This window comes from Apis mellifera, linkage group LG11 (assembly GCF_003254395.2).
Source record: "Apis mellifera strain DH4 linkage group LG11, Amel_HAv3.1, whole genome shotgun sequence".
NCBI lineage: Eukaryota > Metazoa > Arthropoda > Insecta > Hymenoptera > Apidae > Apis > Apis mellifera.
The window spans coordinates 13,898,258-13,912,714 of record NC_037648.1 but is presented as its reverse complement, the minus strand read 5'-3'; the positions used below and the strand labels follow the sequence as shown (position 1 = coordinate 13,912,714).

The 14,457-nt window shown below is 41.1% G+C and overlaps 1 protein-coding gene across 1 annotated transcript in view; it reads left to right on the top strand.

Moving 5' to 3' along the window:
- Positions 1 to 14,457, top strand: part of LOC552619 (homeobox protein onecut) — a 63,080-nt gene that overhangs the window by 10,971 nt on the left and 37,652 nt on the right. Inside the window, exon 3 of the mRNA XM_026443704.1 lies at positions 1,602 to 1,712. Within this exon, the coding sequence (XP_026299489.1) occupies positions 1,602 to 1,712 (111 nt within the window). The remainder of the gene's footprint in view (positions 1 to 1,601; positions 1,713 to 14,457) is intronic.

The following is a 14,457-nucleotide window of genomic DNA, read 5'->3' as shown; positions in this document are numbered from 1 at the left end:
CCCTTCTCGTTTTTTTTCTAGAGTTTCTCGAGGCTTCTTGACAGAGTGTTGGAATATTATTATTCCTCGATTCTTATCTCAGATCTTATCGCATTCGTTCGAATAGAGAAGAATCGAATAGAGACGAGGATGATACACAGTGATACGGTTTTTTTTTCTTTTTGAATTTGTTTATGAAACTGTTCGAGTAGTTCTTTTTTTTCTCTCTCTCTCTCTCTCCATCCAGGTTATGACAATTTAATTAGGACAACTCCTGCTCCCCTCCTTCAGATTTTCGGGATAGGGAACAATCTTTTCGTTTTTATCAAGATGAGAATACGTAGTTTCGAATTATTCGAAAAATTAGGGGAAAGAGATCATCGCTCGAAGAAAATTACCAACGGATGTGTTCGACCATCGGAAGATCGCAGCGGAGAAAACTCTTCAGAAAGAAAGAAAGAAAGAAAGAAACAAAGAAAGAAAGAAAGAAAGAAAGAAAGAGAAAGGCAAAGTCTGGTCTCTCGAGCCAGCCAAACGGATAGACAAAGACACGCACCCGATAGATTTATCTAATCGCGAGATCGAAATGGATGGTTTCGTTCCGCGTTTCTTTCGCCGAGTTTTTTCAGTTTCAACCTCCCTTCCCCCCCGCCGCCCCTTCTTCCTTTCCCTTTACCCCCCTCGTCCCCCACGCGTTATATTACGTTATTTCTCCTCCTTTTTTTTCTCTCTCTCTCTCTCTCTTCATTTCGCCTTCACTCCGGCTTATTGCTTATCCGCTTGATGATTTTTCGCCTCTTTTTGCCCTTCCTTTTGACCTTCGTAACATTTTTTTCTTTTCTTTTCCTTTCTTTTCTTCTTGTTTTTTTTCTTTTCTTTTCTTTTTGGAAAGCGATTAAAAACTGGTGTCGAAGTCGGTGTCCCCGAGGATTTTTTTTTTTTTTACGAAATGAATTTTTCGTGGACACCCCCCTCGATCCCCAGGATCGATTTCAGTTTGTTGAGTAAAAATCCGTATAACAATAAGTTTTTTTGACAAAAAAAAAAAAAAGAAAAAGCGACGAACAATACCCCCCGCTTTGCGTTTGTATTGATTTCTTTCACGGCACGTTTTTTCGCCTATTTTCCGCCGATTTTCTTCAGTTTTCTTGTTTCTCGAAACGGAGGAAACGGAGAACGAAGTCACTTTCGTGAAAAAAAGGAAGAAGAAGGGGAAGAAGAAGAAAAAGAAGAGTGATAAGAAGAAGATAAGAGAAACGAAAGAATCGTGAAACCTGCTCGCTCGCCACCCCTTTCCCCGAATTTTCTTTTTTCTTTTTTTTTTATTTTTTTACTTTTTTTACTCCTTCGAGCAGCCCGCTTGGAAGAATTCCAAGCGGGAAGCTCGATGATTTCTTAAAAAATTTCTCCATTCTCCATTTCTCTCTTCTCGAGAGGGGGAAGGGGTGAGAGCGGCGGGACGCGCGGGATAAAAAAAATTACAAGGCCGAGGGTATCTTCGCGCGATTTACGCGGGAAAAAGAAAAGAAAAGAAAAGAAAAGAAAAGAAAAGAAAAGAAAAAAATCGCAAAAACTGATTTGAAGTTTAAACGCAAGGTGTGTGTCTATCGGTTTGGTTTTAGCCCTGAGCAACTGCTCTGCCGAGAGCGGAGGCGAGCCGGATGCCATGCTGGATATCCACCACCCAGGAACAGGTCTCGAGTCTCATCACCAACAGTTTCACAACTCATATGGTAATATCGTTAAAATACTACATCACTACTACTACTACGATATTTTTCTTTCCTCTTATTTCTTATTATTATTCTTCTTCTTCTTATTCTTCTTCTTCTTCTTGAATCTTTTTTTTTTCTTTTTCTTTCAACGACACAACACATACGCGTGTATCGTCAACGATAGTTAATTTATCGATTATTTGTCATTGTCATTGAAGGGAAAAAGGGATTTTTCGCGTAATCGTAACACCTTTCCCCCCCCCTTTTTCCTTCTTCTGAGGATGCAGAATAAAGAAACACGGTGTTAATAAACATGAACTGAGAGAGAGGATTGGGACATTTGAAATATTTTTACCATCCCTTATTAACCACCCTCTTTAAAACAACGAATTAGATTCGATAGAATGATTGATTGATTCTTCATCTTTAATATATTTTCGAATTTTTCTAGAAGAATCCACCCTTCTCCCCCTCCCTTCTTTCTCTTTCTTTCTTTCTTTTTTTCTTTCTTAGAGAGGAAGACAGAGACGTTTCAGCCATCTTGGATCACAGCCTCTTCGAATATCGATTTTCGAGGGAGGAGGGGGGGGTCAAGAAGGCGTATCTTATTCGAAAGATCGATATTTCTCTCTCTTCTTAAATTTTCTTCTTCTTCTTCTCCTTCTTCTTCTTCTTCTTCTTCTTCTTCTTTCGAGATCGAAGAAATCGTTTTGGGACGAGTTTGGAGGGTGAGGGGGGAGTGGAGGGGGACGTCGCGGTGATTTCGTCGAAATCTCGATGAATTGGGTCGCGACGAAAGGAGAGAGAGGGGAGGGAGGAAGGGGAGAACGGATGCCGCCATTAGAAATTAGAAATTAATCGGTGTTATTCGGGTTCAGAGAGAGAGAGAGAGAGAGAGAGAGAGAGAGAGAGAGAGAGAGAGAGAGAGAGAGAGAGAGAGAGAGAGAGAGAGAGATTAGACGAATTAAGGATTGAAGAAGCAGGATTCCGAATTTTATGACGAATGATGAATTTTGAAAGCCCTCTTCTTTTCGAAAAAGAGGAGGGGGGTAGAAAATAGAAATCGTTGGAAATTTTTAAAAGGGAGGGGGGGAAGAGTATTTTTTTCAACGAGAGGATTGATTGAATTGAATTTGTATAATAAGTCCAAAGTAGAGAGGGAGTTTCCTTGCGGGGAGATTGGAGATTGAAAATTTGCAGAAAAGGGAGGAAAGGGGAATTTTAAAAGGAAGTATGAAAAATTGTGTGATTGGACGGATGAGAATTTCGAGGCGGGCGATCGAATTGGATTCAACCGATCGACACGTTTCTTCTGGGGGAAATGATTAAAAGGGATCGAAAAATTTAGATTTCGAAACGATCGAATTCAATTTACCGGACCGAGTGACACGTTTCTTAGAAAATCGTGTATAAAAAAGGAAAATATTTCGAAACGAATTAAATTTACCGGATCTATCGACATTTCTTAGGAAGATAATTAAAATCGAGTATAAAAAATGAAAATATTTCAAAACAATCGGACCGAGTGACACATTTCTTAGGAAAGTAATTAAAATCGAGTATAAAAAACAAAAATATTTCGAAGCGATCGAATTAAATTTACCGGATCGATCGATCAAAAGCGAAAAATTTAAATTTCGAAACGATCGAATTGAATTTATCGGACCGAAGAATTACTTTCTTAGGAAAGTAATTAAAATCGAGTATAAAAAATGAAAATATTTCAAAACAATCGGACCGAGTAACATATTTCTTAGGAAAATAATTGAAATCGACTATAAAAAACAAAAATATTTCGAAACGAATTAAATTTACCGGATCGATCGATCAAAAGCGAAAAATTTAAATTTCGAAACGATCGAATTGAATTTACCGGACCGATCGACACGTTTCTTAAGAAGATAATTAAAATCGAGTATAAAAAATGAAAATATTTCAAAACAATCGGACCGAGTGACACATTTCTTAAGAAAATAATTGAAATCGAATATAAAAAACGAAAATATTTCGAAACGAATTAAATTTACCGGATCGATCGATCAAAAGCGAAAAATTTAAATTTTCGAAACGATCGAATCGAATTTACCGAATCGAGCGAAAACGTTTCTTGGAAAAATAATAAGAATCGGGAATAAAAAATAAAAATTATACACGATGGAGAAGATTTCGAGTCGACTGGATCGAATTGAAAAAATTTAAATTTCGAAACGAATTCACGGGATCGAGGAGTGACGCGTTCCTCGTAGGAAAGTAATTAAAATCGAGAATAAGAAAAAAAAGAAAAAAAGAAAGAAAAAAAAAGAATAAAAATTATACGGGAAGGGGTTGGAAAGGAAGATCATCCTGCGCGTCATCCGGTACAATTGAATTAATTAATCGCCCCCCTTCCCTTCCTCTCCCCTTTCCTCCCCTTCCCGCTCCGCCCCCGATTTTCCATCGATCTAGCCGTCATCGAGTCGCTCCGTGAATAATGCGAAGCCCCGCCGAAGGCGCGCAGTATTTTGATATCCGCGAATCGGCCGATAGTTCTTCGCCCTCCCCTCCTAGCGAATTTTCCAATCGATTCAGATTCCAAGATTCCAGACTTGATATCGACCCCCCCCTCAGCGATTTATTTATGAAAAAAATATTCGAATACATTTTTTATCAACAATTAGAGATTAATAAGATTTCGATCGATCGGTGCATCTTAAATATTAATATCTTCGAATTCTATTCTAGTTCATTCCGATCATCCATTCCATTCATTCTCGTTTCGTTCTCGTGGTCGAAATTCGCGCGCGATTCTTCGTATATATCAGGAAATAATATCGAATCGGAATATCCGTTCGTCTCTCTTCTTCGATTTAAAATTTTCAATATTCCTTCTCGTTGCAAAAATTATTCGTTTACTTATAGCTTTTATGATGCAATTATACATATATATATATATATATATATATGGATCTTGAGTCGTTTGTTTCTCGATTTTCTTCGAAAGCTTGCAACGCATATATTTATATTCGCGCGCAATTCACATTTCGCAACTTGAAATCAATCAAAAATTCAATCTCGACGAATCGAAATATCCAAATTATTGGCCACAAAAAAGGAATAGAATAGATAATTTAATCACCCGTCTCCTCTTCGAAATTCGAATTCAACGGAATCAACTCCTTTCCCGGGAAAGGAAACCTACGAATTCGAACTTTCATTTCCTTCCCCCCTCCCGTATCGCTCTAACAGAGAAACGAGTCCAAATAGAAGAAGAAGAAGAAGGGAGGGGTGGGTGGGTGGAATAAAATCAGTCTACCTCAAAAATCGGCGGTCTCCGTGCCCCTGCATGGGGAGGGAGGAGGAAGGAACCGATAGCGGTTGCTCGATTCGAGAAACGAAGTCGAGAAAGTCTAACGTGCTCTTCCCCGTTCAAGTTTAATTAGGTGCGCCTACCTACCTATCCACCCATCCATACTCTCTGTACGAGCGTTCCACATCTCGCACGGGAACCGATACATACGTAGTGGGGATCGCTGTATCGAGGGAAATGGACGTTGGGATGCGCCTTTGGAAGGGAGTAGTGGGAGGTGGGTGGGGGGGGATGGCCGGCTTAAAAGGACTCGACCACTGGAGCCTGAGAGGTGGGAGAAGGACGGACGTATCGCTCGCTCTATACGCACACGTGTACATCAACGAGCAAAAGTTGCACGCGCAGAAATATTCAATATATATATATATATATTTCTCGACGAATGGGACGGATAATATCGTTCTCGCTTGTGAAATTTATACTCTGATGAGCCGAATGCTTCCTCCAAATTCTCCGTTCTTCTTTAACGATAGAGTTTGGATTACCGTTACGTTAAAAAGACAAAAATTCAAATTCTTTCTCTCGTTCGTCATTCATATCACTCGCTCGCCTCGTGTAAAATGGAAAATTGATCCGGTTACATACGAGTGTATACGAATGTATACGAAAGAATTGAATTTACGTAACAACAATTCTCTCGATTCTACTTTGAAGTTAATTTTCCTTCCCTAGGAATTTCTAGGCGCAAAAAAAAAGTGATTCCAATAAATTTTCATACATATATATATATATATATATATATATATATATATATATAAATAATCATCCCTGCGATGATACCTCGTACTTTTGGCAGGCAGTGTACCCAGGGCGCGTTCGAGTGGCTAGATTCAAATGGACTGGTGCACACGTGTGCATCCTCGGATGTACGTGGGTGGGATGGGTGAGCGAGGTGGGGGGTGGGATGGCAGAAATGGACCGTTGCCTCGAGCACGAGTCGCGCTGCTATGTCACTGGGCGAGCAAGGGAGGAGGGAAGGGGAGGGGGAAGAGGAAGGGCTCGACTTTTGTACACGTCAGATTGAAATTTAGCGTAGGATTTGAATGAGGAAAGGCCGAAGAGTAGCGAGATTACCTCTCCCCCCTCCCTCGTCTCCCGTTACTTTCGACGTGCCTCGTCCGACGTTTTTCGTCCGACTTAGCCGTCGCTTCGACGCCGATCGATCGATTTTCTATTTTTCTTTTCTCTCTCTGTCGGTTCGCCGCTCTTTTTCTCTCTCCCGCTCCGCTTATCTCGGAGAGAGAGAAACCGTCATCGGAGCGTTCGTTCGGCGCTCGGTCGCCGCTCCTTTTTTATTCGTCGCTATGATCTTTCTCCGGGGGTAAATGGGCGGCTTGATCAACCTTGCGAACTTTCTTTCTCCTTTTTTTTTCTTCTTCTTCTTCTCTCCTATAGGAATAGGTTCTTTGAGGCTGATTAGGGTACGAGGATGGTACGTATATATATATTCCTCGAAATACTAAAATTCGGAAATCGACGATTTTCGTTCGTTTTTTATTAAAAAAAAAAAAATGACAGAATCGAAAGTCTTCTTCGAAATTCGTCCACGAGTTTTTTATCGTATATTTGATTAATAAGGCAAGACTCTTGATCCCGTAATTCAATTAATGTTTTTCACTTTCGTTTCCTAACGATATACGTATTTAGATTCCGAACACGATATTCGAAATAAACGAGTTTTATCGAAATTCTCGTTTATTAAATTGCCCATTTCACTCGATATCTTGGAAACCTCTTTTTTATATATAGATAAAAGAGAATCCCAGTTTCAGGAGGCCCCGCTCGAAAACATTCGCTGCGGCTAATAATCGGATAATAAGGAAGTTGCCACCCTGTCAAACGCTCGCTCGCAAAAATTTCGAAAACAACCCTCCCCGTAAACTCACCCCCGCTGATAAACGATCATTTTTTTTCTTTTTCCTTACTTTTCTTCACTTTTATTCTTTTATTATTTTCGCAACCAACGCGAAGGAAATCGAAAGTTCAACTTCTTTCGAAAAGTCGATATTTCGTTTCCTCCCCCCGCGAGACGAGAGGAGGAGCCCGATATCGAAAATTCCCCTAAACTTTTCTCCGAAAATTCCAATTTCTTCCCGATTTCTTCCAATTAACTGACGCGTCTCCACGGTTGGGAAAAGTTGTCGGTGGTCGCCTGGAACAAAAGAAGGAGGAGGAGGAGGGGGGGTGAGAGTTTAAGCGTTTACCCTTAAATTTTCGTGGGAATCGAGAGGGTTGTCCTGTTTTCGAAAGTTTCGAAAGAGTACATTCGTTCTAATCAGATCAATTTTTCGATAATGAACCCTTCCTTCTTCCAGGGGGAGGGAGAGACAAAGTGTTGCTCGTCTCCCTTCCCCCCCCCCCCCTCACCGCTTCTTAAAAAACGGCCGTCTCGAAAGTCGTTAATGCCTTTAGAGCCTCTTCGTGTTTCCTAGATATCCGATGACCGACGCGAGGGGTGAGGCTTCCTCCTCCCCTATCGAAGGGGTCGAGACTCACCCCTTTCTCCGTTCCACTGTGAATTTTTATTCCCATAAATTAAATATTGTTTTCGATCTAATGGAATACTTTTCCCCTCCAAAAATTTCCCCAATAATTTCACCTTTGTTTATTTATTTATTTATTAGTAAATTGTGAATTTTGTAAATAATTTTAAATAAATTACTTACTTCTGGATAAATTTTCAAAAGATTTTTGGCTGCACGTGGAGAGTATAATATAATTCATACACGATATTTTTAAACTATATAAAATTGGAGCATCGATCTTGAATATACATATAGTTTCTTTGCGAATAGTCGATCGACGGATCCGTTCTCCATGGTTTTCGAGAATGTAATATTTCTTAAGCGATTGAAGAGTTGAAGAGTTCTTGATTTATTAGAGAGAGATTCTTGATTTCTCTTCCGTTTATTTTATTAATATATATATTAATTAATGATTATATATACTTTATTAATAATCTTATTCCGTTTATACCAACGAGTTGTACCAACGTAATTCGTACCCGAAAAAATCATCTTTCGTATATTTCGATCGAATTCTTTTAAGAAAAAGAAATTTTCATTCAATTCAAAAAGAAGAGAGAGAGAGAGAGAGGGGAGGATATAAATTTTCAGGAAAAGGTGTACATTACACGTGTTATTTCCCTTGCAATTTCGCGCTTGGAAAATTGACAGTCGTTATTGGACGTGGAAAAAAGGGAGGTAGAAAGGGAAGGTAGGAATTATTTAGTCGATTGTACGGAATATGGAGGCTTATTAGGTCGAAAATGCGCGCTGATTAGACGACGGCTTTTGTTATCGACGTTTCGAAAGGATGGCCGATTAACCGGAGGACAACGCTTGGACGATGCCTCCTCTCTCCTCTTCCACGTGGAAAAAAGTTCGCGTCTCGTGAAAATTGCGGAGGAGCCCCTTTTTCTCCCTTTTCTTTTTTTCGCCACTCTTCGAAACTTTTCTTCGTTTTCTCATTGAATCATATATATATATATATATATATTCATCGATCCGATTATCGTTGGATCGAATCATCTCTCGCTCGTTAATAATGAATTTCTCCCATTCCCCTTGGAATTATGCGCAGCAGATTTTCAGCTTCGTGTCTTAACGGGGGAGGGAGAGGGGAGGGGGATTGTCAACGATCAGGATCAGGTTTGATTGACACGTCTCTCTGGATTGATCCGTGAATTTTCTCTATTTTCTTCTTGGTTGGGGAGGGAGAGGAGGAGGAGGAGGCGAGTTGTGGATGACCGATTTGTGGAGTAGTTGTGGATCGAGAGGGTATTGGGCGGGTGAATTTTTTTTAATCGAAATTTTAGGGGTATCAATGAGCAAGGAACGAGAGAGAGAGGGAAATAAATAAGTAGGATTTAATTTATCGTGGGATAATTTGAAAAGTGCGAAAATTCGTCGCACGGGGTTCACATGTCGAATATCAAGGAACAATATTATAGAATATATAGGAAACCGGGGTCCACATATCGGGCAGCAAGGAACGATTAATATTTGGAGTATAATAAAGAACGAAAATAAGGAATGAATTGTTGGATAGGAAATTATGCATAAGTAGTAACCAAATAAAACAAAGTATATTGTGATCGAATCTATGCTTGGAGAGAATCTTAGAAAGCGTGGATAAATGCGAATTTAATTTACCGTGGAATAATTCGGGGTTCACACGTCGAACAACAAGGAACAATGTTATATAGAATATATAGGAAACCGGGGTCCACATATCGCGCGGCAAGGAACGATTAACATTTGGAATATAATAAGGAACGAAAATAAGTTGAAGTATATTGTGATGGAATCTATATATTCGAAAGCGTGGATCAGGTGTAAATGCGAATTTAATTTAGCATGGAATAATTCGGGGTTTACATGTCGAACAACAAGGAATATAGAATATATAGAAACCGGGGTCCACATATCGGGCAGTAAAGAACGATTAACAATTGGACGGAAAATAAATCGTTATAGGATAGGAAATTGTGCATAAGAACCAAATAAGACAAAGTTGGATCATATATTGATTGAATCTATGCTTGGAGAATCTTAGAAAGCGGATAAATGCGAATTTAATTTAGCGTGGAATAATTTTAAAATTTCGGGGTTCACATGTCCAACAACAAGGAACAATGTTATATAAAATATATAGGAAACCGGGATCCACGTATCGGGCGGCAAGGAATAATTAACAATTGGAAGAAACGAAAATAAGAAATAAATCGGTATATAAGATTAGGAAATTGTGCATAAGAATCAAATAAGACAAAGTTGAAGTATATTATGATCGAATCTATGCTTGGAAAATTTTAGAAAGCGAATTTAATTTACCGGAATAATTCGGGGTTCACATATGGAACAGCAAGGAATAACTTTATATAGAATATATAGGAAACCGTGGTCCACATATCGGGCGGCAAAGAACGATTAACAATTGGACATATAGGAAATTGTGCATAAGTAGAATCAAATAAGACAAAGTTGAAGTATATTGTGATGGAATCTATATTCGAAAGCATGAATCAGGTATAAATGCGAATTTAATTTATCGTGGAATAATTCGGGGTTCACACGTCGAACAACAAGGAACAATGTTATGTAGAATATATAGAAAACGTATCAGATGGCAAGGAACGATTAACATTTAGACGGAACGAGAATAAGAAATAAATCGTTATATAGAATTAGGAAATTGTGCATAAGTAGAACCAAATAAGACAAAATTGAACTATATATTGTCATAGATCGAATCTATGTTTGAAGAATCTTGGAAAGCGTGGATAAATACGAATTTAATTTACCGTGGGGTAAATTAATTCGGGGTTCACACTTCGAACAGCAAGGAACAATAACAACAATGTTATATACAATATATAGGAAACGGGGGTCCACATATCGGGCGGCAAGAAACGATTAACATTTAATAAGTATAATAAGAAACGAAAATAAGGAATAAATAGATAGGAAATTGTATAAGTAGAACTAAATAAAATAAAGTTGGAGTATATTGTGATCGAATTTATGTTCGGAGAATCTTAGAAAGCGTGGAATAATTCGGGGTTCACACGTCGAACAGCAAGGAACAACGTTATATACAATACATAGGAAACCGGGGTCCACGTATCGGGCGGCAAGGAACGATTAACAATCGGAAATGAAAATAAATCATTATAGAATAAGAAATTGTGCATAGAACCAAATAAGACAAAGTTGGATTATATATTGTGATCGAATCTATGCTTGGAGAATCTTAGAAAGCGGATAAATGCGAATTTAATTTACCGTGGAATAATTCGGGGTTCACACGTCCAACAACAAGGAACAACGTTATATACAATACATAGGAAACCGGAGTCCACGTATCGGGCGGCAAGGAACGATTAATAATCGGACGGTGGAAAAAGGAATACAAATGAACAAATATAAAAAGGAATATAAATCGTTGGATAGGAGATTCGTACCGTAAGTAGGTAGGACCTAGGAATAAGACAAAGTTGGAGCGCGCGCGCGAGAGAGAAAGAGGGTTGTGGCGGCTGGTGTGGGTGCAAAGGGGAGGGTGTGGGTGCGATCTAACGGCGACGACGTAGTTGCTTCCATCGGGTAGTTGTGTAACGGAGGCCACAGGGACGGCGATACTGAGGATCGAGGGGGAGGGGGTTGGCGGGGGTTGGTGCGCCTTTGTAACGACGCGGGGCACCGTGCATGTAACGAGTTTCCAATAATGGCTCAGCTGCGTTACGCCATTGGCCGCACAGTTTCGTTCGCCTGCGAACAACCGTCGAAGTCGAACCAGAAGAAACCTTACCGTCCACCCTCCCCCTTCCCCTCGAATCTTTCGCGATTTCAGCATTTTACGACCGACTTTTCTCTCTCTCTCTCTCTCTTTCGTTCGATCATCGAAAAAATTTCGAAACGAAGAATTCGAGGATCGAAGCCGAAAGGGAGGAGGAGGGAGTGCCCTACCCTCCCTCCAATTAGGAGTTTTATAATTTTTTTGTTCCGAGGAGGAGGACTTCCATCCCCCTTTTCATACTTTTCAAGCTTCCTTTCAAGCTTCCTTCCGTCCATCTCTCGACTCTTTCACCTGCCTTATTAGACGCCAGCCTTTTCTTTGCCCGACGACGATTCTTCTCCGCCCGATCTTTCAACCCGTTCCTCTCTCTCTCTCTCTCTGTCTCGCTCGAATTCCATTCAATTCGCTATTTTTCCCTCTTAGCTACCCTGTTTCTTATTTTTCCATCCCCCTTTCCTTAATTACTCGTCCCTTTTCGAATTTCGAGCCTCCAATTTATATATTCGAATTTTCGTCTCGAAATTTCGGAAGCTAATAATCGAACGAAAAGCAGCTGCGACCGATGGCCCCCGAAACAATATCCCCCCCCCCCTTCGAACGTTCGGTCATTGATTTACGGACGTTGATTTATTAACCGTCTCCATCCATCCCTTTCGTCGCGGTCTTCGACTTCGACCCCCCCCTCCACCCTCCCATTATTCCTCGAATAATAATTGCCATCACCATCGTACGAAATTATTATCCTCGCAGTGAGAAATACGAATAGAAATATCGTATAAACGAAACAATAATACGTATATATATATATATATATATAAAATATAATTTGGAAATGGCAAATTGCAACAATTCGATGGAAACAATCGGGAGGAATCCACTCTCCGGAAAACGGATTATCGGGGGGGAGGGAAGGATGACAACAAGTGGACGAAATTCATGCATCTGGAGGGGAGGAGGAGGGGAGGCTGGCTTTTAAGGAGAGATTGTAATAGTAATACGGTGATATCTTCTTCTGGCCGACTTTCACGGAGCTATTATAAGCTCGAGTATTTTCATTATTATACGGCAATATTTTTTCCCCCCCTCTCTCTCTCTTTTGCGGCCACTTCGCATTGATACTCCTCCCCCCTCCTCCTCCTCTTCCGATACAGCGTCGCGGATCGACGTAACGATCCACTTATGGAAAATGCCACGGGGAGAAGAAGAAGAAGAAGAGGAGGAGGAGGAGGAGGAGAAGAATCGCTTCTACTCGGACATCGGCCTTTTTTTTTTTTTTTTTAGAGGAATCCTCTTAGAGACCCCCTCTTTCTACATCACTTTGGATGGTTAAACTGCAAATGTATTAACTGGTGAATAGAATTAATCCCCCCCCCCTCCCTTTCTTTTAAGAGGAGAAAAATTTTGGAAAGGAATAGCAGGAAAAAAAAGAGATAAAGAGAGAGAGAGATAGAATTAATCCCCCCCTCCTTTCTTTTAAGAGGAGAAAAATTTTGGAAAGGAATAGCGGGAAAAAAAAGAGATAAAGAGAGAGAGAGAGATAGAATTAATCCCCCCCTCCTTTCTTTTAAGAGGAGAAAAATTTTGGAAAGGAATAGCGGGAAAAAAAAGCGTGGAAAACAAGAGATAAAGAGAGATAGAGGGAGAAGGGTGGAGGAGGAGGCCGTCATAACGGGAGCATCCGACCGCCAATTAATTAGCCAGTTAATTAAACATTTAGACGCCGCTGGCGGTCGCCTAAAATTTAATTCGGCCATTAATTAATGCAGCCGCGGCGCGCGGCCGCGCGGGGTGGGGGGAGTGGCGGAGGACAAGCTGGAAAATGCATTATTATATATATATATATATATATATATAATACATACACATATATATATACCTAGATTCTCAGGTATTCGTATTCGGACAAAACCGATATGGAGAGCTCGCGCTTATCGGCGAATTTTTTTCTCGAGGAGGGAGGGGGGGGGGGCGGCCGATAACTGGGCGGGCGAACGGTGCGGTGGGAGAGGACGAAAAAGTGACGCGGTAAGAGCGAGAAGGAGAAAATAATAATAATAATAATAATAATAATATATACACAAGATAGAGAGAGAGAGGCTGATTAACGAGGTCGAAGAGAAGGAGGAAGAGGGGAGGAGGAAGCGACAAGCACATGTGCGCATAATGATCTCCGGGTATGGGGCAGGTTATGTCGGCCGCGGGCCGAAAGGTTGCCTTTAATTAGCATAACTACCGCGTACCAACGTTAGCCGGAACGTAGGTCTGGCCTAGCCGGCCTGGTTGGCTGGCTGGCTGGCTGGCTCTGCCGCTGCCTCTCTCCTCCGTGGTATGGTGGTAATATGCGCCCCGACTAGTCCTTGAGTTATTGCCTGATCAATAATCTATATGTAGCCGGGAACACAGTAGTGGCGGCGTGCACACCGTTGGGCGGGCAGCAGCCACCCTTCTCCTCCTCCTCCTCCTCCTCCTCCTCCTCCTCCTCCTCCGCCGCCGCCTCCGCCTCCGCCTCGCTGTCCACGTAAAGCCGAGCAGGCAGCCTCTCTCACTCTATCTATCTCTCTCTCTGTCTATCTCTCGGCTCTCTCTAAGCTTCCACCGATGAATATTGCAGCTGGGGTATCGTTCCTCGCCGATAAATCTTCCGCCTCCTTCCGTGCAAAACGGGAAAAATATCCGCGTGTCTATATATATATATATATTATATATACATATATATATAGGATGTTCTGGTAATTACGAGGAGAATATGGCGATTGTCGTGAAGGTGTGCAGGGTAATTATAGAGCGAATCGTGTGAGGGGGGGGGGGATCGTGGCGCGATTATCGAGACACGGTGCGTGCTTGGGCGGGGGGGCGGGGCGGGTGGTCGAAAACGGAACTGGGCTAACTTCCGGGCCGCGAGTGGAATAAGCGTTAAGAGGTATTAGGGAAGGGTATATATGTATATATGTATATATGTACGTATTATTTTCCCTCGTTCAGCGGGGCATAACGGTGCTCCCTTTATTCCTTTCCCTCTCTCGCCTCCTTTTTTCTCGCTGCTTTATTTCTACCATCCTCCCTCCCCCCCCTTGCTCCTGTCCTTGGTAGAAATGGAATGGAAAAATGCTTCCGGACGGT